The sequence below is a fragment of the Myotis davidii genome, unplaced genomic scaffold (assembly GCF_000327345.1).
Source record: "Myotis davidii unplaced genomic scaffold, ASM32734v1 scaffold73, whole genome shotgun sequence".
Classification (NCBI taxonomy): domain Eukaryota; kingdom Metazoa; phylum Chordata; class Mammalia; order Chiroptera; family Vespertilionidae; genus Myotis; species Myotis davidii.
In genome coordinates this window covers 7,210,383-7,236,891 of record NW_006286675.1, presented here as the reverse complement: position 1 = coordinate 7,236,891, position 26,509 = coordinate 7,210,383, and the positions used below count along the sequence as shown (strand labels likewise).

Below are 26,509 nucleotides of genomic sequence, written 5' to 3'. Positions count from 1 at the left end.
TATCCTAAGAACACAGAAGAAACCACTATAGGGTAGAGTTCTGATGCCACCTGCCGGGAAGTTGATAGAAAACAGTCTTAACGGGCTCACGTATATGTGGAATCTAAACAAGTGAACAAACAAACAAAACTAAGTTCATTGATACAGAGAACAGGCTGGTGGTTGCCAGAGGCAGGTAATGGGAATGGGTGAAATGGGTGAAGGAGGTCAAAAAGGTACAAACTCCCACTTATAAAATAATTAAGTTATGGGGATGAAATGTACAACACGGTGACTTTGATTAATAATACTCTATTCCATATTTGAAAGTCGCTAAGAGAAGAGATGTTAAAATTTCTCATCACAAGAAAAAACAAATTTGATAACTAAGTATAGTGACAGATGTTAACCAGAGTTACTGTGGTGATCATTTTGAAATATATACAAATATCAGGTCATTATGCTGTGCATCTGGCACTAATAGAATGTTCTATGTCCATTATACCTCAATGGAGAAAACAAAGAAGTCAATTCTTCTGGAACAAGACTTTGCATTATGTTTTAAAATGAATCTCTTAGAATGATTTCTTTTTCTTACAAAAGAAGACTCTCAGGCGTGTTCCTAACTTGGGAAGAGGAAATGTAGATCTCCATCCTGACTGAACCCGTGAGTGGCAGTCTGTGGTTAGTTATCACAAGGTTGGTGGACAGAGCCAGTCTTCTGTAACCAGCAGAACTCACAGCACCATCGTTCATCTATTCTATTCATTCATCCAACAAATACTGACTGAGTGTCTGCTCGGGGCCAGGCACTGGGGATACAAGAGTAGAAGCAAGACTGACCAAGTTCCTGCATCATGGAACTCACTATTGCTACATAACAAATCATCCCAAACTCAGTGACTTCAAACAACCAGCATTTTACTGTTCTCTTCCTGGTCTGGAGGTGGACTGGGCCCAGACTGTTACTAGACACAATCTATGACATGATGTCCTGCAACACGCAACTAATAATGCAACCGTTGACAATGAATAGTGCCCAACTAGCACCATAACAGACCTGGGACGATGATTGTTAAAAATACAAAAAAAACACCCTCTAAATATTGCAGGAAAACTCTTTACCCTATTTAGCACACATCCTCAGATACACAACCTAGAAACTACATTTTATGGTGGTAAGGCAGCATAAGTATTTGCTCATGTAGCTTAGGTTTGTGGAAACGGTGTGGAAACAAGGATCATGACCACCCCAGTGCTTGGCATTCTCAAAATCACTTGCGCCAAGAGCTGCTTCTCCCACGTTTCTCATTAAGTTCTGTTGACTCTTTTTTAGAACCCCTAGTGATTTACAGGTCAGTATCACTTGCTCTGGAAAACTCGAAAGGGCCCACCATCCACTGAGTAAGGTGGCTCTCTTAGTTTCAGGATCTCTACCTATCTCCGTTTCAAGTTAGGTTTCGAGGTAAGCGTCATAGCCCAGATCACAGTGATTTAAAGATGTCAGAACTCTTCCCTAATGTTGCCTGATAATAAGCTGAAAGGGGTCGCCTCAATCTCTACATTTAAATCTGTTCTAAAAAGCTGTTACTCCAAAGCAACAAAATTGATTTTATTGGTGTATTTTCACTCGATTGGAAGACCCATGAATGGAATATTATGATTCAGGTATAACAAAATAACAATATATAACAAGATATATTATTTTGTTTAATCTTTATCACAAGCCTATATATGGACAAGTATTACTTAGTATTGATGTTAAGCTACTATAACAAATAGTTCCCCAAATTTCAGTGGCTTAACATAATAGATTATTTTTCCTTTATAAAAACAGTCCAGTGTGGTTCCAAGACAATGGTATCAGGATGGGGGTGAGTGAAAGGGGTGTGATTATTCCTGGAAGTAATGCTGCAGTGAACATGGGGTGCAGATATCTCTTCGAGAGAGTAATTTTGTTTCCTTCAGATCTATTCCCAGAAGTGGAATTGCTGGACCATATGGTATTTCTATTTTTATTTTTATTTTTAGGAATTTCCATACTGTTTTCCATAGTGACTGCAACAATTTACATTCCCACCAGGAGTTGCACAAGGGTTCCCTTTTCTCCACATCCTCATCCTGTTATCTCTTGTTGCTTTTTATGATAATCATTCTAATAGCTATGATAGGTATCTCATTGTGGTTTTGATTTGCATTTCCCTCATGATTACTGATGTTGAGCATCTTTTCATATACCTGTTGGCCATTTTTATGCCATCTTTGGAAATATGTCTATTCAGTTCTCCTGCCCATTTTTAATCAGAGTGTTGTTGTTGTTGTTGTTGAGGTGGTGGTGGTGGTGGAGGAGCTGTTGAGTAGTGTAAGTTTTTTAAATGTATATATATATATATTTTTTAAATGACTTGTGCATTTGTTATTTATTTCAGAGAGGAAGGGAGAGAGAGAGATAGAAACATCAATAATGAGAGAGATCATTGACTGCCTCCTGCAAGCCCCCCTAGGGATTGAGCCCACAACTGGACATGTGCTCTGATGGGAATTGAACCATGACCTCCTAGTTCATTGATTGATGCTTAACCTCTGAACCACACAGAGCAGGTGAATAGTATACGTTATTTATATATTTTGGATATCGACCCCTTATCTGACATATGATTTGCAAATATTTTGTCATGTTTCATAGGTTGCCTTTTCATTTTGTTGATTATTTCTTTTGCTGTGTAGAAGCTCTGTAGTTTGATGTACTCTCACTTGTTTATTTTTGCTTTAAGTGTCAAATCCAAAAAATCATTGACATGACCAATGTCAAGGAGCTTACCCCTATGTTTTCTTCTAGGAGTTTTATGGTTTCATGTTTTACGTTCAAGTCTTTAATCCATTTGCAGTTAATTTTTATTTATGGTACAAGATAAGGGTTCAATTTCATTCTTTTGAATGTCCAGTTTTCCCAAAATTATTTATCTGAGAGACTGTCTTTTCTCCATTGTATATTTCTGGCTCCTTTGTCTTAAGTTAATTGCGTGTGGTGTGTTTTTTTTTAATTTGGGTTCTCTATTCTGTTTCATTGAACTATGTGTCTGTTTTTATGCCAATGCCATATTGTTTTGATTTTTGCTTTGTAATACAGTTTGAAATCAGGAAACATGATGCTTCTGGCTTTATTCTTTCTCAACATTGCGTTGGCTGTTGTTGTTCCATACAAATTTTAGGATAGTTTTGTTTCTATTACAGTGAAAAATGCCATTGGAATTTTGATAGAATTTCTTTGGTTAGTATGGACATTTAATATTAATTTTTCCAAATCATAAGCAAAGAGCATCTTTCCATTTATTTGTGTCTTTCATTTCTTTCATCAGTGTCATATAGTTTTCAGTGTATAGATCTTCCAACTCTTAAGTTAAATTTATTCCCAAGTATTTTATTCTTTTTGATGCTATTATAAATAGGATTGTTTTCTTTATTTCTTCCTTTTTTCCTTCCTTCCTTTCTTTATTTTAAATACATTTTTATTTATTTCAGAGAGGAAGGGAGAGGGAGAGAGAAATAGAAACATCAATGATGGGAGAGAATCATTGATCGGCTGCCTTCTACACACCTCCTACTAGGGATCAAGCCGGTAGCCCTGACAGGGAACCGACCCATGACCTCCTGGTTCATTGGTCAATGCTCAACAACTGAGCCATGCTGGCCAGGCATGGGTTTGTTTTCTGAATTTCTCTTCTGATAGTTCATTGTTAGAAATTTGTATAGACATGCAATTGATTTTTGTCTTGTAACTTTACTGAATTTGTTTGTTCTAACAGGTTTTGGATTTTTCTTGGTGGAGTCTTTAAAGTTTTCTGTATATAACATGTCATCTGCAAATAGAGACCTTTTTACTTCTTCCATTCTGATTTGGATGCCTTTTTTCTTTATCTTGCCTAATTGCTCTGGCTAGTACTTCCAATAATATATATAGGAGGCTAACTGTCTGTCCATCTGTCCAGTAGCTATGATGCACACTGACCACCAGGGGATAGATGCTCAACTCAGGAGCTGCCATGACGCGCACTGGCCATTTAAAAATAAACAGCACCACAAACCTGGCGCCAAAAAACCAATGTTCAGCTTCCCCCAAGTGGGACACAGGCTTCGCCACCACCCTGAAGCGACACCCCCCAAAATCACAGCCAACGGTTTAGAAAGCTTAGAAACTTGACCCGACTGAAAAGAAGTAAGAAATGGTGGATCTCAAAAATGACTTCAGGTTTTCTCACTGCACAGAACATAGTCAAACACTGCTGCAGTTAAATATTTTACCCTTTGTTCTCCCTGCGTGATCTACGATAATAATCTGCTTCATGTTGATATTTACTAGTACTGCTGTGTTGCTGCCAATTACCTGAAAGAGAAGTTGTGCTTCACTGGGCTGGAAAAAGTTTAGTTAAATCAGAAAGCAGGTCTAATTAAGCAAGTTTATATATATATTAAAGGCTAAGTTGACTCGTGCATACACGATACATATAAAGCTCTTGCTGGCACCAACCGCACGCGTGTGTTGCAATCTATCATTTTCGATTGTGAATTTAGTTGAAACTTCTATTATAGATAAAGGGCAAATAGCGATCTTAAAATATTTCTTCTAATTAATTTCCTTTCAATGTGTACGAATCCGTGCACCAGGACACTAGCGTTGAATAAAAGTGGTGAGAGTGGCCATCCTTGTCTTGTTCCTGATCTTAGAAGAAAAGCTTTCATTTTTTCACCACTGTGTATGATAAGAACCACTGATTTTGAGGGCTGTGTTTCATTACAGCTGTAACCTAAGCTAAATCAGAGTTTTGGAGCTTGTAACAGTGTTCTTCCCTGCTTTATTGTAAGGGAGCTGGAGCTAGCTAGTAATTTGCATTCCTTCCCAAGCTAAATGTCTGAGGTTCCTATGTGGCATCACTCTTTGCTCTCTTTGTTCTACCCGTCTTTTCATAAGTGCAAAGGCAGGGGAAAAGGTTTTAGAAGCTTGTTTTAGTATCTGAATCAGAGAATCCTTGGATCTCAGCACATGGAGGGCTCCTAGAGGTCACCCATGTCAGCTCCCCAGAGCACCCCCAGCCAGTAGCTGCCCACACTACCTCTTTGGGCAGGAGGGCTCATTCTGTACTGACACCAATGCCTCCAGCCTCCCACCGAACCATCCAGCCGTTCTCTAAAAGATATTTTAAGGGCATGGAGCTCCTGCCCGCGGGCACCAGCATTGATCACTGTCCATAGACAACCCGGAGCCCATGTTTTGTCATGATCAAGCCCTGGAATGGGCTGGCAGGGAGCACAGGGTTTTGTCAAAGCTCTGTAGGTGAGTGTGCTCTCAGCCTGAAAAAGATCGGGTGGAATGCCTTGATCTGTGGCGTGCATGAGTGCTCCCAATCACGTATCCATCCAGAGCAAAATCCCATTTCTGCGTGGTATTGTTAACATAGGAAATGCAGCTTTCAGAGTGGCCTTGGCAGCCTGGCCTTTCAGGTGTGCCTGGTTCACCTTGCACAGCTGTGATTCCCAGGCCCTGGTAAGTAAGCGCTTTGTTTTTGCCTTTAAATCGTGGCTCATACCACATGGATATTCATTGTATGCCACTTGTATTTGTAGTTTTACGGCCCTGCCTATTTAATCCTCTTGTGATTTCCTTGACATTTTGATCCAGTTTTCTGGCAAAATGAAAAGAATCAGCCATATTTATAAAGTGGTGTTGTGGTGAGTAAGTCCTGCCAACTGCGTGTTCTTTTTTGTTGTTGACGTACTCACAGTGGTCCTCAGCATATTAAAATAAGAATGTCAGTCTCATATGTAGCTATTTCTAAAACTTAAGAACAAAGCAGCGAATTTGGACGGAACACAGCTTCTCCCAAAATGTCAAGGGGTTGCGGGTGTGGGGGAAACACTGAAGTACATAAAAGTGAAAATCCTGGCTTGATGAATTAGTTATTTCAGTCTGGTCTGGTGCTAAGAAATGCTCAGCCACCTTGAACCACAAAAAAACCCTCAAAGGAGAGAGAGTGGTAGGAATATGTCATTCACACATGAAGGGAAGAAACGTTAATGTTTCAGAGATCTAAATCTACAGATTACCTGCCTCCACTCCTTTCTGGAGAGAAATGGTTGGTAAATAATTCATGCTGCACATTTAAACACATGTAAGCTAGGGATCAAAGGCCTTGTTAGTAGGATGTGTATCATCAGTAGGCTGGCGGATGCTGCTCTGCTGTTTGTCACTGCTGAGTTCTGCCTGAGCAAACCAGCACTGATGTTTCTTAAACATATAATTGCTAGAGGCCTGGTGCACGAAATTCATGCACTGGGGGAAGGGGGTGGTCTCTCAGCCCGACCTGCACCCTCTCCAATCCGAGAGCCCTTGGGGGATGTCCAACTGCTAATCTGGTACCTCGGGCTTCTAACCGCACACCTGCCTGCCTGCCCTAACCACTCTGCCTGCCAGCCTGATTCCCCTAACTGCCCTCCCCTGTCAGCCTGATTCCCGTAACTACCCTCTCCTGCTGACCTGGTTACCCCTAACTGCCCTCCCCTGCCAGCCTGGTTGCCCCTATTAATTTTTTTTTAATCTTATCCCCTTCACACACAATGGTATTTGACTTCTTTATTGGCTTCTCCCTCTCACACAATTTTTCTCTCTCCTTTACATTCTTCTCTACTTACTAACACTGTTTTAATATCTATTTACCTGCCTAACTATTCACTATCATTTATCTTTTTTCTTTTCTGACTCCTACTTTTAAAATCTGTCCCCAGTACACAACTATACTTGATTTTCATTATAGCTCCTACAGTTCACTCACACATCCTCTTTCCTTCTTTAACTGCTCTCTGCCGACTCCTTTATAAAGTTCTTCCCTCCCTCCTTCCCTTCTTAAAGCTTCTGTTGGGGAGGGGGGGGGCAGGGGGCATTAACCCCCAGCCCAGGGCTTAGCCCCGGCCAGGTGTTCGCCACCCCCACTTCCCCGGCTTCCCCACCACCGTCCTGCTCCCATTCCCTGCCTGGGACACCCAGCCCAGCAAGGGTGGCTGAGGCCTGCGTGGCCCAGGTGCTGCTGCTGCCTCAAAGCAGGAGCACCTCCACCCAGAAGGCCTCGGACCATCCACCACACCATCCCGGACCTGTGGGCGCCTCCCCACCAATGGCCCTCCTCCCGTGTCTGGGCAGGGCAGGAGCACCTCACCAGGCGCACCTGCTCCCCCGCTCCTCCCCACGGTCACCACCCCCTCCCACATGCAGCCCTGCGTTTCCTTCCCTTTTCCATTCCTGCATCTTTTTCTTGTTCCTTTTCTGTATTTCTGTTTCTCCTCTCGGCCTGTCTGTGTGCAGGCCTGCCTTCCTCTCCCTCTCCTTTCTTATCCCCTCCTATGACGTGACGCTGTAATGGATAATTTGCGTATTTCTCTGTTATTAGTATAGATGACTGTATGCATTTTGGTCTGAACAGTACTGGGACTGTCATCAGATGGCTGGGTTTGAGCATAAGTTTTTAGAACAATTGTGTGTGTTCTCAAGTCTTCTCCACGTGCGGGTTGTTGCAGACATCCCCTCGTTCCCTTGTTCCTAACAGAACTCCCATTCTTCTCAGGTCTCCACCCTCTCTCTCCTGTGAGCCTCGCCAGGAGGTGAATCCCGATGGGTTTCACCCAATTGTTGTGGCCGGTTCCCGGGGCCAGCGATTGGTTTGGGCATGAGCCCATGACCCGGCGCTGGCCCTTAGACGGGAGGGGAAGTCCGCTGGAGAGTTTCTGGAAGGGCTTCCTTCTTCCAGTAGAAACGTGCAGCTTGCCAAGTGCGGCTGTGTGGCCACAGTCATGGTCCTGAGGGTGGCTGGGCATAGGACAAACACAGAGGATGGCAGAGAGCCCGGAGGTGGAAGGAGCCTGGCTTCCCGATGATGCCTTTGAGCTGCTGAATTCCCTGATCCTAGAGCTGCTCTCGCTGATACTGTGGCTCCTGGTGTGAGAGTGTTGCCCAGTCCCATTGCATTAGCTAGTGCTTCCTGTTACCTGTAGCCAGGCCATCATCATAGGTGAATGAATTAAGATAAAACAAACAAACAAAAAAACAACCCAAAAGAACAAAGGTTACCATGCCCAAGTCTCATTTATATCACACCTAAGAGTGCGGTTCAGCCTGGTCAGTGACCAGAGCTCCCTGCCTAGTGCAGTTGATCGTGACTGTGTACAGTACGTGCTTACTCATCACTACCCGGGAGGGGCCCCAGGAGGGGACCAGTGCTCCTAGTGCAAAGGCCAGTTCTGGTGAGGGTGTTGGTTTGGCTGCTATAAGGGAAGTTGAAATAACAACTTAAAAAGGTTGTGAGATGGGTTGTTCTCTCTCAAAACAATCTGAGATAGTAGGCAGTCCAGGAAATGGGTGGCCTGCACCACGGGGTCCTCCATTAGGTTGTCTTCCATGTGCTTCAAGAAAGCTGGCCCAGCCCCACACCAGTGATTCAGAGGATCGGAAGGGGAAGAGGAAGGTCAGAGTGGGATTCTGACCTTCCTCTTCCAATCACTACTCGTTGGCCAGGACTTGGTCATTTAACACAACTAGTGATAATCAGAACCATGAGCCGTGGTGCTCCCCCAGTCTTGTCTCACTACGCGGAAGAATGAGCTCCATGTGCAGATTTATGCAAAAGCGTGGGAAATTCATTACAAGCAGATTCAGACTTCCCGCAAGGAGGGGGCCCAAATAATGGGTGGCCCCCCTTGAAGCCTTGTAGTCTAGGGGTATATATTTGCTACAAGCCTGCTCTTTATCTACCTGTGTCGCTACCTGATTGATTCCCTTAATTCAGTGGTTCTCAACTTGTGGGTCACGACCCCTTTCACAGGGGTTGCCTAAGACCATCGGAAAACACATATATAATTACATGTTGTTTTTGTGATTAATCACTATGCTTTAATTATGTTCAATTTGTAACAATGAAAATACATCCTGCATATCAGATATTTACATTACGATTCATAACAGTAGCAATATTACAGTTATGAAGTAGCAACAAAAATAATTTTATGGTTGAGGGTCAGCACAACATGAGGAACTGTATTAAAGGGTTGCGGCATTAGGAAGGTTGAGAACCACTGCCTTAATTGTTCTTGCCCAGCAACGGACCTGAGCTTTCCCTGTTTCTACCTGTCAGTTCACCTTACTGTTGCAGTCCCTCCCTAGTTTCACATGCCTCCCGCTTTGCGTCCGAAAACATTTTGTTATTCCTGCATGGTTGGTTTCTGCGGTCAGGCTTGCCCAAACTGCCCTGTCTGCCCCTGCCTGGGTTCCATCTGCCTTTGTTTTCCACTGGCCCCCTGCCCTGTCTGCCTGGGTGTCAAGCTAACCCTCTCACTAGTTGCACGGGAGTCTGGGTAATAGGATCTCTAGTGGGGTGGCCCTGTGTCCAGCTAAAGCCTGGAGGATTCTCTTAGGAAGAAGGAGAGAATAGACTTTGGTGGATAGTGTGCCCTCTACAGTGAAGAGGGATAATGTGACAGAGTGCTGGGTGCCACCCTCTGGTGTGCAGCAAGGGTCTAACCAGCCGTGGGCAAACTACGGCCCGCAGGCCGGATCCGGCCCGTTTGGCTGTTCTATCCGGCCCGCTCAGCTGTTCTATCCGGCCCGCGGAGCCGAAAGAGCGGAGGGTTCTCTTGCTCTCCCCTCCGCTCCTTCACCAGCAGCAGTGTTAACATGGCAACGTCGGGAAACACGGCCGCAGCTCCTTCTTCTGAGTCCAGTTTAAGAACCCACTGTGGCCCTCGAGTCAAAAAGTTTGCCCACCCCTGTAAGCCATGAGAGCCAGGCTCCCTGCGCCACCTGGAACCTTGGGCTACTTCTGACCTGCCCTGGCCTCTCTCCTGCTCAGTCAAGGGACTTGAACCAAGTGGTGTTTAGAACCTCTCGGAATCTGACTTTGTCCGTCATGGTCCCACGGGCATTCTGTTTCCGAGTGCGGGTAAAGACGGGAAGAAAGGGGAGTATTTCACACGTGGGTGGTGGGCAGTAAAGCCGTAAGAGAAGTCAGTGCTGACTTTTACCGAGCGCTTATTAGGAGCCAGGTACCCTGCTGTGTCCCTTACACATGTTAACCTCCCCGTACGCAGCCTATGAGATGGACTCTGTGCTTGTTCCCATTTTATAGATGGGAAAACTGTGGCTCGGTAAGGGTTGGAGGTGAGCTTTAGGCCTAGTCAGCTGACCCCTGAGCCCATGCGCTAACTGTGTGGTAAGAGAAGGACTGACTGGGACATGGAGTGGGATTTGTGGGATGTGGCCAGATCACAATGAGCCCTAAAAAGCAGGATCAGAGAGCACTGGGCCTAAATGAGCTCTGGCTGAGCCTTCTCGAGGAAGCCTACCACCCTCTCTGGGCCTGGGTAGGCCTCCTCCTCTCCCCTATCCGGCCTCTCATTGCCCCCGGTTTCATATGGCCTAAGGGTCTGCTTATATTAACTCGCTGTTCCACTGATCAGTCTGTGAAATACCTTTTTTTTTACATCTTTTTTTTAAAAAAACAACTTTTAATTTCAAGTGAACACAAAAGCAGAGCAGATCATATAACACACCTTCAATGTCTACCCAGTGTCAACAGCTGTCAACATTTTGCCGATTTTGTTTCATTAATTCCTCCCTAACCCCCTCCCGATATTTTAAAGCAGTTCCTAGCTCTCACGTACTTTTTACCATAAATACTTTCGTACATTTCAGCTGCACCCTCTCTGATGGCAGAGCCTGTCTGTGTTCAGTGTCCTTCTTCCCGTGTCCTCAGCACTTTAGGTGCTGCCCGACACATACTGGCTCTTGGGAAATACGTTCTTTTGAATCGACTGGTTGACTAGATGAACAAATTGCTTTCAACCTTTAGAACGGAGCCTGCAAGTCAGTTGGGATTGGAGTAACTAGAATGTGAGGAACTGCAGGGAGCCCACGGCCTCCTTGGTGCCTATCCCACAGCCTGGGGTTTTCATGAGGTTCTGGAATCTGTCATTCAGCAGACTTTACAGTTGGTTTATTCTTAGCCAGGCAGCTTTGCTTTTGTGGTTAAACCCTACTTTGAGGTGACCTTGGACAGGGAGGATTACTAAGATATAGACTTTACCTTTGCTAAGTTCGTATTTATTTCACAATTATAGACTTGGGTTTGGTTGGGTTTTTAAAAATTATATAACACTGGGCCAAAATGATTGGGACCAAAAATATAAAATAAAAGTACATCATGCATCTAAAGCATTTTCTTTAACACCACCTTTCTATCGTGGTAATGGTATTTTAACGACACAGATGAGAGGAGATAATTGGATGCACATTTTTCTTTCAAGCAGTTATGGTCATAGTTCAGATCCTGACTTACATCCACATCCCAGGGGACGCTGAGACCAGAGTCACTGGGCGCGGCACTTCTAGCTCTTACATGGTGAGAACCAGGCCAGGGCGTGGGCTGTGGAAACCTCTGGTGGCAGAATGGTAGCTTGAACAATGCCGTTAAGGTGTTCCTTTTTCCTCTTAATCCAGAAGTTCTATTTACCATCATATAATGGGGGAATGCCTATTAACTAGTACTTTTTCCCCCCAAAGTTATATTCTAAAAGATTTCCTTTTACTGTTCAAATCTGTTGTAAAGTTGCTTTGCAGTTGCCTGTTTTATTATTTGTTGTTTCATCGGGAATTCGGAGTAACAATTTTATTTCTGGATTTAAGATATTTTTACTGCGTGGGTGTAGCACATCAGACTAAGGCTGTGCCCAGTCCACACCTGATGACTGGCCACTGTGGTATGTTCAGCCTTGGACACAAAACAGTTGTTTCCACAGAAGTATTTATAGGAATAGGGTTTGGTGGTGATGCCATATTGGGTCTAGAGCACCTTTTGCATGCAAGGCCCTGGGGCTTGAGAGGTGTTGGGGTTAGGAGATGAGGGAGCCATGCTGCGGTAGGTGGCAATCCCAGTGTCTGCCTGCTGAGGGGGCAGTGCATCTTCCCAGAGACTTTATTCTGTGGGCTGCGCGTGAGCAGGCTGTGGTCCCAGAGATGTGGCCGTCACTTTGCATGACTGGACAGGTCTGATCGAGTGTCCCAGGGGTGTGCAGGCAGACCCCCGTGGAAGGAGTACGGCCAGAAGGGCCCACAGATTGTGTGGCTTCCTGCATGGCTGCACGAGCCTCCTCGCTAGGGATGGAAAAAGAGAGAGGGGACTATGGAGAGTGGGGCCAGAGCTTGGGCCAGAGACGGAGAGAAAAAATGTAAAATAAAAGTACATAATACATCCAGAGCATTTTCTTTAGTACCACCTTTCTATCTTGGTAATGGCATTTTAACGACACAAATGAGAGATAATTGAATGTACATTTTTCTTCCAAGCAGTTATGGTCATATTTAAAGCCCTCAATTCTGCACACCATTTACAGGAGTTAGGGTTTTAATTGGTAATATCTCCTTCTTAGGATGGGGCCCAACAGAAGTTGACATGGATGTTCCAGGCAGGAGGACCTGTGGCAGTGTCAGGGCACCACAGCTGAGTCAGCCCCGGGGAAGGCTTGCCAGGAACCGGCTGCAAACGTGGCTGCCTGCCCTGACCGTTGGGGCTGGGCCGGGGAGTAGGGAAGTGGCCAGTGGCCAGGGTTTGGAAGAGGAACCGCCTGGGACAGAAGCCGCGGCTCAGGGGAAAGGGCAGATCTTGGTGTGTTGATGATGGTACCGAGTCCCTGGGTCCCTGTGATTCCTCCAGCGCTGGGGAGTCCAACACAGCACAGCGACTCCGTGCCACGGGTCTGCGAGTGACGACAGCTGCTCCTCACCACCCTCCTGCTTCTTTATGGCCTAACCCTCTACTTTTTTAAAGAACGGATCCTAGAGCCTGAGAAGTGAAGTCAGTCCACTGTGAGGAGGGCACCCAGAAACCCAGTGGCTGAGCCGGGAATGGTCACAGATCTGCCAGTCCCCTTTCTGCTATGTCAGTCTCTTTCACCAGGGAATTGCCTGCCTTTTCCTATTCTGGACGGTGAAGACACACCCCAGGGCAGAACCGCGTCCCCGGTTTCCATGTTGGGCGTGAACAAGGGCAGGGTGCACACACACACACACACACACACACACACTCACACTGGATGGCGTCCTAGTTCCAGCTGCAAACACAAATATCTTCCAGTCCCTGTGAATTTTGGATTATGTCATCATTATGGTCATTTTTTTAAAAATTAAGAACAAAGCATGGCCTTCCTCTCCTAGTTACCTCAGGCACTAGGCTCCAGAGTAAAGCATGTGTTCATCACTCCCAGGGCTGTGTTTATCACACCATGCTGGTCCCTCGCACAAGCGGAGGCAGCGAGACTCTGACCATTACCTGGCATTTGGCAGTTGCCAAGGGAGAGCCGGAAGGGGAGTGGGGCACAGAAACCCAGACGGTGTCGAGGGGAGGGGCGGTCCTCCCAGATCGAGGCCTGTGTCATGAAGTGCACAGCATCAGCTACGCAGAGATGTCAGCCTGAAAACTAAAAGCAGTGAGGCAGTCACGTGATCCCAGCCATCTGGTTAACCCAGCACGTCCTCAGTATTTTAAGTCTAGAACTAAATATAGCCCTTTTTTCCCAAAGAGCGCTCCGCGTCTTGAAGAATGCAGACAAGATGGAGCTTTGCAAATGACGCCTGCAGATGAGGATGTGGGGACTAGACCCTGGCTTAGAAATTCCTAGTGCCCTAACTGGTTTGGCTCAGTGGATAGAGCGTCGGCCTGTGGACTGAAGGGTCCTGGGTTTGATTCCAGTCAAGGGCACATGCCTGGGTTGCAGGCTCGATCCCCAGTAGGGGGTGTGCAGAAGGCAGCCAATTAATGATTCTCTCTCATCATTGATGTTTCTCTCTCTCTCCCTCTCCCTTCCTCTCTGAAATCAATTTTAAAAAAAGAAAAAGAAGAAATTCCTAGTAAAGGCGCTAGGCATTTCCTCTTTATTGTATCAGTTTCTTTGTTTTATATCAAGCTCCCAGAATGTAGTGGCTTAAAACGGCAACCATTCTATTTGCTTGTGCTGAGTGGGTTGGCCACATGGTTCTTTTAGTCTGGGCTGACCCTCCTGATAACCATCTGCTGGTGGCGTGGCTGGGCTGGATGATCGGGGATGGCCTTGCTCCCGTGTGTGGTGATTGGCAGGCTGGTTGTTTGCAGCCCTGCCTGCACCTGGCCTGTCATCCGCCAGCTGCTAGTCCGGTATCGTCACATGGTGGTCTTAGAGTTCCAAAAGCAGCAAGGGAGGACAAGCCCCAATACATTAGGACTTTCCAAGCCTCTGCTTGCTAGTCACTAGCTGTTGTCCCATTGGCCAAGGCTTAGCGTCCACGTGGGAGGAGACGACACAAGGCCATTGATCCAGAAAGGCACGAACAAATTGGGGGTCATCACGGCAATGAATCCACCGTGCTGTCAGCCTGGGATGTTCCTCAGCAAGTAGCACTGTTTCCACCTAATGCCCACGTGAAGACAACTCTGACCATCTTGCGGTTCATCCTCATATGCAAAGGCCGTGTCTGCTAAACCCAAAGGGCGCAGGCTTCGGCGTTCTGGTAGCCGCAGCTGCCAGTAAGTGTGATGGGAAAATCCCCCGAGAGACTGGAGGCAGGAAGTGGTTGAGGGCCAGACGTGGCCCAGCACCAGAGGGAAGGCCTGACCTCCCACGCCCAAGTGCAGAGCCATCAAGAGGCAGGTCTGCTCTCTGAGGTGCCGAAGCAAGAGACACCGCCGGGCAAGGAGGGGGGTGTCCCAGGAAGAGGTGCAGACGTCTTGGGACACGAGGCTCTGGCCCTTAGTGGGGGGCAGTAACTAAGGGGCCAGCAGCAGTGTTCCTTTGAAGGTGTGAAGCTGGGATCTGTTTGTTAACAGAAATGCTGGTTGCCAGATGTCCAGACCCCGTTGTTAGGTACATGTGTATTTACGTCAATCTTTTAGCAGATGTTCTCTGACATAAACCTGACAGAAGTGGTTCTCAGGCTCCTTTGCAGGGCCCTGGTGGGGTTGGGGATGGGGAACAGGGGATTCCAGGGCTCTGGCTGCTTCTTCATGCCCTGCAAATAGGCTTTAAAAACAAAACAAAATTAAATTAAAAAATTTTACTGAGCTAGAATCCACATAGCGTACAAGTCACTTAGTGTGCAGTTTAGTGGTTTTTCGTATATTCACAAAGTGGGGCCACACTCACCACGTCAGCAGGTGAGCTGTTATCTGATCGTGTCTATCTGGGCTCTGAAAGAGGTTGTGTTTGAAGGTGGAAAAGATTCTGCTGATAAAATCCAACTGGAAATGACTTTTAATTTTATTCTAGTTGAAGACCCTTTTCTGAAAAGTGTGATTTTCAAGTTCTACTTCAAATGCAAATGAGACCAGGAAATAAACTTGGTCTCTAAGAGTGATGGGCAAAAACCTATAGGGAACATTCACTTTTTCTTTCTTTCACAGCAGGGTCATGTAGGGCCTTCTGCAACATTTTTTTAGAGCCCTTGTGCACAGCTCTGAGGTGGGTGGGGCTGCAGGAAGACCTGTAGATGCAGCTGAAATAGCTCAATGGTCAAGTGTGGGGGAAGGTCTCTAATTAGCAGAAAAGGCTGCTTATAGAAACAAGTCCTCAGGTACACCCCACCTGCCCCAAAATTCACACTGTGGCATACATCTCAGTGATTGGTGTTCAGGTTAATGTTAAAAATAAAGAAGACCAGAGTCATCTTAGCAAAACATTCATCAAAAAAAAAAAGAGGCAGTCCTAGCTGGTTTGGCTCAGTGGATGGAGCGTTAGCCTGGGAACTGAAGGGTCCCGGGTTCGATTCCAGTCAAGGGTATATGCCTGAGTTGTGGGCTCAATCCCCTATAGGGGTGTGCGGGAGGCAGCCAATCAATAATTCTCTCTCATCATTGATGTATCTATCTCTCCCTCTCCCTTCCTCTCTGAAATCAATAAAAATATATTTTAAAAAAGAACATAAGACTGGAAGCTAGGGTAGTTGAGAGAGAGAGAGAGACAGACAGACAGACAGTAGTTGGGAGTCAGAATGGGGTGAGCGTGAGCTGGTCCCGGAAATACTGTCTGGCACACTGTACTAGTAAGTGCTCAATAAACTTCCTTTACCTTCTTTGGAAAGGTCACGCTGTAAAGTATCTCATTCCCAGTTGATATCAGATAAACGAGCCATTCACGAACTGGTTTCCTCTTATTAATCTGGCAGACCCATTCTTGGCGGCCTCCTTTGGGGGCAGAGACGGAACCGAAGCTCCCCATTGTTCTCCCGCTAGGACTCACGTCTGCCTGCCGGAGGCCTGGGCTAATTGGGTTATTTTCATCAGTTGCCGAACTCCAGCTCGGAACACGTGCTTATCGCCTCTTCTTTGTTCACAGGGCATGTTCCCGATTTGAGGTGAAACCATGAGGAGGAGACAGAACAAATAATAATGCTTTTCCGCAATCGCTTCTTGCTGCTGCTGGCGCTCGCTGCGCTGCTGGCCCTCCTGAGCCTCAGCCTGCAATTCTGTGAGTATCCGGGAGGGGGGACCCTCACTCTGAAACACAGGGCCCTCCAGGCGAGCAAGTGGGCCCAAAGCCCCTGTCGTCGAAGTGGACAGTGGGGTTGAAAACAACCGAGTCTTTTTATTACTGGTGCTAATGGTGGATGGCTGGGAGCAGGAATCCTAAACCCCTGAATTGTTCCGGCATCTTTCTTGGCCGAGGGACAAGAGCGCTCACTAGGCCTTGTGGCCCATTTTTGGCTTCTGCGCAGATTCCTAAACGGCCTGGTTATTCCCGGATTCTTAGCTTCCCAGAGACACTGAGTGGCCCAGCTGGTTTTCTCTGAGCCAAGCCACTCGGAGCTGAGGTATTTGACCTTCTGGCTGGTTCTTGGCGGGTTGGTGTCTATTTTATGTTGAGTGGGCAGTGGGTGGGAGTTGTTGGGGAGGGTGGGGGCATTAGGTATGAAACTCAGCCCCCTGGGCAGCAGGGAAATTGCGTGTGGCGAGGCGAGAGCTCGGCCGGTGAAGCCAGGCCCCAGACCTCCCTGCCCGGCACTTTGCCCTTCACTGGGACAGGCTGAGCCCAGATCCATGCACCGTCCTCAAACACAGATCCGGCCCTACAACCCTTGGTTGTAACCTTTCACCGATGGCCCATGGTGTCGGAGGCCCTTTGCCATCCTGTGGCCTCTCTCACCTTGGACTTGATGACACAGCCTTGCCCAGTTGCTTGGCATTCTCTCCATGTCGAGCCTGTTCTGTGTCTGGATCCCGCCGGCCCCTCTGTCTGGAGTGCTCTTCTCCTCACCTCCCTACCTTCCCCACCTCCCCCTTCACTCAGCCCTTTTCGCCTCCAGGAACCTTCCAGGGCCCCAAGCCAAGTCTGGTGCTTCTTTGATGACATTGTCCTGACTCTGTGTCCTTCTTGCACTAACCGTGCACTGTCATCATTTTCAGTTCTTGTATCTTTTCCTCCTATGCGACTGTCTGCTCTCTGAGCGAGGGGTCCATATCTTGCTTCCCTCGGTACCCGAGGAACTGCACTGCCCACCACACAGTAGGTGTTTCGTGCTGTTTGTTAGGTGAATGAATGAATCTCCGTCTGCTCTGAAAAGCAGGCTGACCCTGCTTCCCTCTCCCGTCTGCGCCATGCTGGGAATGGTGTTCCTGCTGTCGCCTGCCTTCCCTCCATTTTCTTCCTCACCCTCATGGGCGGGAGACAAGTGGTTGGCACCCATCACCGCCGAGGATGGCTCTGTGAGGAGGTGGCGTTTCTGCCGCAGTTTGAATGATGGAAAACGAGCAGGTGGCTTGAAGAGTGGGGTGTTCCACCAACGTGGGAAAGATTGGCATTTGGAAAAAGTGGTTTGAAGAGAGGAGGCTTTGAGCAAGTTTCCCTGATTCACCTCCAGTTTGTGACCGGCTCCATGCACCCATCGGGTGCATATGACAGCCTATCTCTAACCGTAGAAAGAATTTAAGGGACTCATTTATCCGTCCAGAATAGGAAAAGCCTTCAAGATTAGGCGCATGGAGGAAATTTAAAGATATTCCAGATGGTTAATGAACCATAAAGTAGGAATCCTTTCCAAAAAGTGTGCTAGGACTCTCGGTTGTTTAATTGTGTGTAACTTTTCATTAAAAATTTTCCATCCTTGGGTTGCAGGGGTGGGAGGTTCCAATCGGCCTGGATTTTTATTCTGAAAAGCTGCCGGGATCTGGGACGTGAATGGGGGTTACTTGTGTTGGCTGCGTTGCTTTTGCATGAGGTGGTGCCCACGTCACTGAATTGGCCTGTGTGTTTTGCTTATATAACTCTTGTGAAAGTCCCTTCTGTTTGAGGAGAGCCAATTTTCAGCCATACTTTCTGAAAGGAAAATTTTTCAGGGCAAATTGGCCTGCGTGGGTCTGAGCTCTCTCCTTCTTGGATGCGTTGCCGTTCGGAAAGCTGTTGAGATATGGCTGCTCTGACTGCTCTTCTGCTTCTAGGTAACATGTAATTTTGGCATTTACCCACGTCTGTGGCAATGGAGTGTAATTGCTTTATTTAATTGCTTGGTTGGTTGCTAATTTTTATGGTGTTTGAAACTTCACTAATTTATGATACGAAGATAGATGCTTGAGTACCACTTACGTTTTTATTCCTACCCTGAAATACAGGGACTTTTTCTTCACCGTTTCTTTTGACTAATTTTTGAATATCAAATTAACACAATTATTTTAAGGAATATGGTTGAGGCAATCAGATATAACTTGGTTTTCTCATGCTTTAAGTAAACAGTACAGTTTTACTTCTGCAACTGATTGTGTATTTTCTTTTGTCCTGTTGGTAATTTTCTTTTTCTGATGTTTTGAACATGAGAAAGTTATGACACAGGTTACAGTTTTAAAAATCAGGTTTTTCAAATAAGCATTTTTCTCTCCCTTGATACAGAAAGTGTGTCTGTGAACTCACATATATTTATTGAGTGCTTATGTGTGTTAGGCATTTCTCTAAATGTCAGGAGTAGAGATGGTAGAGAAAGGATAAAAAAGGTTAAGATGCAGTTCATAGTTTCTGAAAATAGGTTTATTTTAAGTGGTACTACTATCTTGCTATATGCTAATAGCCTTTAATGAAAATCATTCCGTTTGTATTTTCAAGTCCTTGATGTTTTTGAGTTTTGAAATAGAGACATTCTGAAGTTCCTGATTTTTAACTTGTAGAAGGGAGCAACTAGGCATGAATATCTTTATTATTCCGGTTAAAATGAGCACAAGGGGGGAAAGTAACACCGCAGATTGAGGGACTCCTTGAGCACAACAGGGAAAGGCCGTCGGGCTGTGAGGACTCGTGAACGATTCGTCGTTTTTCCTTTTTCTGCTCCTGTGTAATCGTCCATTTTCCTGCTTCACGCAGCCTTTCCTGGGCGCTCGTTTCATGCTCATGTCACTGTTCCAACCCGCATTCCCCCAATGGCAGCGGCACAGGAGCAGGCAGGCTCTGGAGTCAGCGCCCTGGGTTTGTGAGCCTCTTAGCAGTGTGTGCCCTTGGATAAGCTTGACCTCCTGGAGCCTCTGTTTCTCCTGTAAAATGGAGTTGGTCATGGTCGTGGTTATCATGGTTGTTGCTTTGCAGTGTTGGTGTGAGAACAGAGAGCTTGGGGAACCCCCTTGGCTCCGGAAGCCTAATCAGCATAAACCTTTTCAGCAGCACAGAGTCCCAGCGCCCTCAGAAACCAGGGCTCCTGCTGCTTCAGAGGCTGCAGCGACTCGTGTTACTCTAGCTGAGTGAGTGTGCGTGCGTGCATGTGTGTGTGCGTGCGTGCATGCGTGAAATACATCATACTCTTACTTGTTTTTTATCTGAGTTCATTGGCTGTGGTAGGAGTTAATCTAAATTGGCACGTGGCACCTATATCTGGGGTCACCTTCCTCAGCCCAGTTGACCAGAGTAGGTTCCAAGGGAGAATCCGATCCCCAGGTAATTGCCCTGCAGAAGTAAAGCCAGGGTTGTGTACAATAGGGAAGAGCCCTTTCTGCAGGAGGAGTCGGGCCTGTTCTGCGTGGTGATGGAGACACATTTCAGTCAAGCGTCCGTGGAGGTGGAGGGGGTGGTATGCCACCTCTGGAACGCCACTCTCTGAAGAGTAGACTGTTAGGCAGCTCATTGCACCTGATCCCATTTGAAGCCACTTCAGAGTTAGGTTTTGCGACTTGTGTGTTCCTTGTCTGTGCAGCGTCATGAGCATGCACAGCTCTGTCCTTCAGCGGAGCTTCCCTGAGTTTGCAGTTTGCGAGGCCCTGGGCTGGGAGGTTAATCTCTCCCCGGCTGCAGAAGCTCTCTGTCTAGTGGAGAGTCAGGAGCAGGTGCCTAGGACACAGTGTGCAATGTGCTAGGACCCGTCAGAGGCGGCAGCATGAAAAAGAACATGGACTCTGGCGCCAGACTGCCTCGATCGAATCCCTGTCCTCCACTTGCCAGCTGTGTGGCACATTATTTCCCTTCTCTGTGCCTCAGTTTCCTCATCTATAAAATGGGGGTAATGAGAGTTCCTATTTCATAAGGTCGGCAAAGGATTAAGTAAACTGATGTTTATACAACACTTAGAATAGTGCCTGACACAGTAATCACTGTATGCGTGTTCGTTAAATAAAATGAAATGGAGAATTTATGGTAGGGTGACATAGAAGGGTAGAGGACAAGAAACTGACCTTGGAGGTCAGAGATGACTCTCAGAAGGGGTTCATCTGAGCTTCATCCTTGAGAGATGAGTAGGAGTTGGCCAAGGAGGAAGCTGGCATGGGTATTCCTGGCTGATGGAGATGGGAATGCAAAGGCAGAGCAAGAGAAGCTGAGGCCCGTGACCTGTGTGTAGCTGTGAAAGTGGACACAGGCCGGGCACCGCCACCATCACATCATATCTTGCAGGTGCGGGGAGCCACGGAAGCAGGGAAGACACCATCAGTTTTGTGTCTTGGAAAGACCCCAGTTCAGTATAGCGTTTGCCAACATGTGGTCTCCTGAGCACCTGATCAGAGCGGCCCAGGAGCTTGTAGAATGCATGTTCCAAAAGCAAAACGAGAGAGCACCTTCTGGACCCCTCGCTGCCGACTCGCAGTCTTGGCATGAGTGGGACCCAGAATCTGCATTCATAACAGGCCCCCGGGGTGAGTCTAGTGAACACAATTTTAGGTGCTACCTGTTCAGAGGCTGGTGGGTGGGCAATGCTGGAGGCAACCCGGGGGCACGTAGGAGTTTGGCTTGGGTAGTTCAACAGATGCTTCCTTCACCCATGCATTCACACATTCGCTCACATAAACATCTCATGTCCACATGGGATACGTGTGCTGAAGGCTGAAGGAAACGCCCCGGACATAGGCTAGGAGGTCAGCCATACAGGGCTGATGGCTCTCTGGGGCTGGGCGAGGAGGCCCAGGGAGAGCATTCGGAGCAAGAGGAGAGGCAGGACAAGGTGCCGCAGAGCAGGAGGAAGAGCTGGGGCACCGGAGGTGCTGCAGGCCCACGTGGGTGGGGTGTGAATGGTGTGGTGTCCTGCCAGCGGGTGATTTCAGGGGCTGAGCCCAGGAGCCCCTGTCCGGAGCCCCTGTTTGGGGACTTGGTATCCTCTTGGGGAGACCAGGTCTCCCGGGAGCATGTGGAAGCCACTCCAGACCGACAGCCTGTAGGTTTGTTTTTGTTTGGCTCAACCATGTTTTCACATTTTAAAATTTATTTACCAATGTTTTAAAGCTAGGCAATTTCACATAAACCTCCAACCTCTCCTTTAAAAACCAGACTGCCCAGCAAGCCAAGACCCACAGTCTCTGAGCAGCTGGGTGGGGCCGCCCTTTCGGGAGTGTGAGCTCTCTCTTTCTCCACATTCCCACCCTCCCAGCCTCCTCAGTTCAGCTTTGGGGTTTGTGCCTGGTGGTGCAGATCGAGGCAGAAGAGGAAATCTGGGCAGATGGAGGCAGAGAGGCCGTGAAGGAGACAGAACAGCAGCAGAGGGGTGGGGCCCTGAGCCAAGGGAGGCAGGTAACTGCCCCAAGTTCTCAGGTGGGCAGCTGAGGAGCCCAGCTTACCCAGCTCTGTGTGTGGAGGTGGTGTATGTGGGATGTGAGTGTGTGAATGATGTGTGTGTGTGTGGTGAGTCTCAGTTGTTTATGTGTATGTGTATATGTGTATGTGTGATGTGTGGCGGTGTGGGAGTGGGTGGTATGTGTGTTGGGGTGGTGTATGTGTGGTAAATGTAAATGATGTGTGTGTGGTGAGTCTGAGTTGTGTGTGTGCATGTGGTGTGTGTGCATGTGGTTTGCATGTGTGCATGTGGTGTGTGTGCATGTGTGTGGTGTGTGTGTGCATGTGGGAGGTGTGCATGTGTGGTGTGTGTATGCATGTGGGGGGGTGTGCATGTGGGGTGTGTGTGCACGTGGGGGGTGTGCATGTGGGGTATGTGTGTGCATGTCGTGGGTGTGTGCATGTGGGGTGTGTGCATGTGGTCTGTGTGTGTGCATGTGGGGTTGTGTGTGCATGTTGTGGGTGTGTGCATGTGAGGTATGTGTGCATGTGTGGTGTGTGTATGCATGTGGGGGGGTGTGCATGTGGGGTGTGTGTGCACGTGGGGGGTGTGCATGTGGGGTATGTGTGTGCATGTCGTGGGTGTGTGCATGTGGGGTGTGTGGGGGTGTGCATGTGGAGGGTGTGTGTGCATGTCGTTGGTGTGTGCATGTGGGCTATGTGTGTGTGTTCTGTAGTCCCCCAGCACCGTTCTTCCCTGCAGAGCCATCATTTTCCTGTGTCTTCCAGCCCCCACATCTCCGCCTTAGGCTGCTTTGCATCTGCCATATGCTCGGGAGGAGAACCGCCATGCTTGGTAGAACAGCGTACAAATAGAAGAAAATTGCCTCTGAATGGGAAAGCCGGGGTCCCTGCAAGGACACACACCATGCCGGGTCCTTCATACGCTGGCTGCTTCAGCCTCCGTTGCTCTGTAAGGTCGCTCTCCTTAGCGTTTGCAGCTCCAACTACTTGTGGGCGTCCCTGAAGGTCCAAGGCATGTGATGGAGGCACCAATTCCAGTGACAATAGCCGAGATTGAGCTCAGTTGCTGACCAGGCCAGGTCCAGCTGGGGGACTTTGTCCTTCTTTCCTCTGTGTCAGGTGAATATTTTATGCAGAAAAACATATGCCCAGGGGTATGTGCAAACTTGGGGATTCATGAATATTGCTCCGTTTTGGTGGCAAAGGTTTGGGCATGCAACCCTCAGAACACCAGGGGTGGCATGTTCTGTCTCCTCTATTTTCAGAGCTATAATAAGGTGCTTCCCGGGTTTTTATTTTGGTGAGTTCGATTTGAATAGAATGGGGATTTAATAATGAGGACTTGAATTTTTAACTGAAGAGTTCTGTCATATTCCCATAGCATCATCATCACTAACATGTTTTATTTAGTATTTTTAAAATGAACTTTGATCCTTTTCTTGGAGGTTTATTTTCCGATTAATTTCTGAGTTTTCTCTGAACGCTTCATGTGCAGCTACCACATAGAGTTAAGTGTCTGGGGGTGAAGAAAATTCTGTAGATTAGCGACAAAATTAATTCTGACGAGTCAACTTTCATCACAACATTTTAAGCTCATGTACTTACACTGGAGGGGGCGGGAACATCATGTAGCAGGGCCTTCAGACACATGTTTGTGGGTCATTGCTCGTTTTCTTCCTAGGTGGTCTCCCTCCCTCCCTCCCTCCCTCCTTCCTTCCTCCAATTCCTTTCTTTCTTTCTTTCTTTCTTCCTTCCTTCCTTCCTTCCTTCCTTCCTTCCTTTCTTTCTTTCTTTCTTTCTTCCTTTCTTTCTTTCTTTCTTTCTTCCTTTCTTTCTTTCTTTCTTTCTTCCTTTCTTTCTTTCTTTCTTTCTTCCTTTCTTTCTTTCTTTCTTTCTTCCTTTCTTTCTTTCTTTCTTTCTTCCTTTCTTTCTTTCTTTCTTTCTTCCTTTCTTTCTTTCTTTCTTTCTTCCTTTCTTTCTTTCTTTCTTTCTTCCTTTCTTTCTTTCTTTCTTTCTTCCTTTCGTTTCTTTCTTTCTTGTTTCTGATCTTAGAGAATTTCTGCTAAGAACAGGCGTTCATTGTGGCCTTGCTTATAACAGGAAGAAGGGGGAAGGCAACCAGTGTCCAGTAGTAAACACTCTTGCATCCTTTACTCTGCGATTACATAGACCTATCTCCATCGACTTGGGAGCTTGTCATAAAATATTAATTTTACGTGGGAATACCTGTGTGTGTTGTGTGTGCACGGGTGGTCAGCAGCATTGAGAAGAAGGGATCTCCCATCTAGAGGAGATAAACTAATAACACTAGAGAGTGTTAGTGAAAGGGGAGTGTTTGCAGATCGCCAGGCTGTATGAAGAGAGCCAGCTTAGGAGAGAACGCTCCAGGACATGTATACATGGCGGTAACCCCCGAGGGGGCAAGCCAGGCACACAGGGAGCCGCCCAGGTGGAGCTGCCTCACTGCGCGCGCTGAGCAGCTCGGGACCCCACTCCCTGCTGTCTTGGCCATAGAGTTCCTGTTCCAAGCTGATGGCATTTTTAAGAGAGAGAGAGAGAGAGAGAGAGAGAGAAAGTCCGTGTAGAGTACAGCAAGCGGTCATCAGAGTGAACCCCTGTGGTCTTGATAGCAGCCCTCCTTTCCCCCCCTTGTTTTCCCCTTGAGGACAAGGCAGTGTGTGAAGCTGATCAGGAGTGAGGGCTTGAGGGCAGACTCTTTTATTTTTTATACATTTCATTTCTATTTGTTTCTGGTGTACAGCTTAGTGGTTAGGTAATCATATACTTTACGTAGTGCTTCTTTTGATATTTCTGGCACCATACATAGTTATTGTAATAGCTTATTGTAATAGTTATTGTAATAGTTTATTAACTGTATTTCCTGCTTTGCTTACTTCCCCGTGACTGTTTTGTAACTACCCATTTGTGCTTCTTAGTCCCTTCACCTCTTTCACCCAGTGCCCCAACCCCCTCCCCTCTGGCAACCACCAGTTCTCTGTATCTATGCATCTGCTTCTATTCTGTTTATCAGTTTATGCTGTTCTTTAATTCCACCTATGAGTGAAATCATACAGTGTTTGTCTTTCTCTGGCTGACTTATTTCACTAAGCATAATGCCCTCTAGGTCCATCCATGCTGTCACAAATGGTAAGATTTAATATTTTTATGGCTGAGTAATATTCCATATATGTATATGGTACATATATACCACAGGTTTTTTTTAATCCACGAGGGCAGAATCTGAATCCAGAATAAGAGGGCAAAGTCAGGTGTGCACACAGAGAGCTTGGTCCTTAGCCTGAGTCCACAGATGTCCATATTGTCTCGTGTGGTTTCAGGGGTCCCATGAACCCCCAGAAATCAAAATCAAAAGTTTGCATATATGGTCCTTTTTTAAGGGTGAGGATCAGTAGCTTTTATGAGACTCTCAAAGGTGAGGCAGAGGGGATCTAGGCCCTGAGATGGTTAAGGAGGTTGACATTCTTTCCACAGTTATTTGGGGAAGAGGGAGGGTCCTGTCCTGGAATCTCTGTGATGCTGGTTTCTGTCATGATTTGGAGACCATCATGTAACCCAGAGAACCCCTTTAGGTCGAGGCCAGTTGTCAGTGGCCCCCCCGAGAGGCTGCACATGGCTCGGGTGCAGGCCGCGGCGGGCTCTGCCCCGCACTCCGGCGGACCCGTGGGTCTCAGTGGCAGATGTCCGAGGGAGGGGTCAGGCAGAGAGGAGATAAGAGCTTGGGGACCGCCTAGGGCAGGAGCTGAGCCCCCAACCCCGGGAGTCACCCCTGTTGTGATTTCCTGGTTCTCATCACTGGCACCCAAAGCACTGACTGGATTCTGACAGTGGCTCCCCATGAGACAACACGAGTGAGGAACAGGGAATGATGAGGAATGAGGGTAACAAGAAAAGGCTGGTCTTCTGTCGTGGCCCAAAGTGGGTGGGTCACAGTGGGAACCGTGGATTCCCCCGCTCCATCTCGTCTGTGTAAAAGCCAGTGTCTCAGGCGTGGCGGGACCAGAGCCAGGACCTGACCCCAGGTCTTCGTCACTATGAGCCCCCAGCCCCCCACTGCCTGCCTGCATTCAGAACCATGGACAGCTGTGGGGCAGGGGACTGAGGACAGGCTATGATGACACTGGAAAAGAGGAGTCCCATGGAAGAGGTGACTACAGAGCCTCAAGGAGGTAGCCAGCTCAGCCTGAGGGTGAGGCAGGCCCGGGAGCCAGGAGAGTAGAAAGCCGATGGTGGGGCCTCACCTGGGTCTCACGCTCTTTTCTGGTGCAGTCCGTGGTGTGAGTTGTGGGACACCTGAGCCCAGAGCAGTCGAGACAGAGTTGAGCCCACACTCCAGCCCAGTGATGGCGAACCTTTTGAGCTCGGCGTGTCAGCATTTTGAAAAACCCTAACTTAACTCTGGTGCCGTGTCACATATAGAAATTTTTTGATATTTGCAACCATAGTAAAACAAAGACTTCTATTTTTGATATTTATTTTA

General features: G+C 47.3%; 1 protein-coding gene across 3 annotated transcripts in view; it reads left to right on the top strand.

Annotated features, from left to right (window-relative positions):
- Positions 1–26,509, top strand: part of PXYLP1 (2-phosphoxylose phosphatase 1) — a 68,079-nt gene that overhangs the window by 22,761 nt on the left and 18,809 nt on the right. For 2 of the 3 annotated variants that reach the window (XM_006758344.2, XM_006758345.2), the window contains exon 2: positions 16,378–16,509. In XM_006758344.2, coding sequence (XP_006758407.1) covers positions 16,431–16,509 — 79 coding nt within the window. In that variant the 5' untranslated portion in view covers positions 16,378–16,430. Of the gene's footprint in view, positions 1–16,377; positions 16,510–18,276; positions 18,477–26,509 lie in introns of those variants that run through there. The other variant, XM_006758347.2, reaches the window with a different exon arrangement.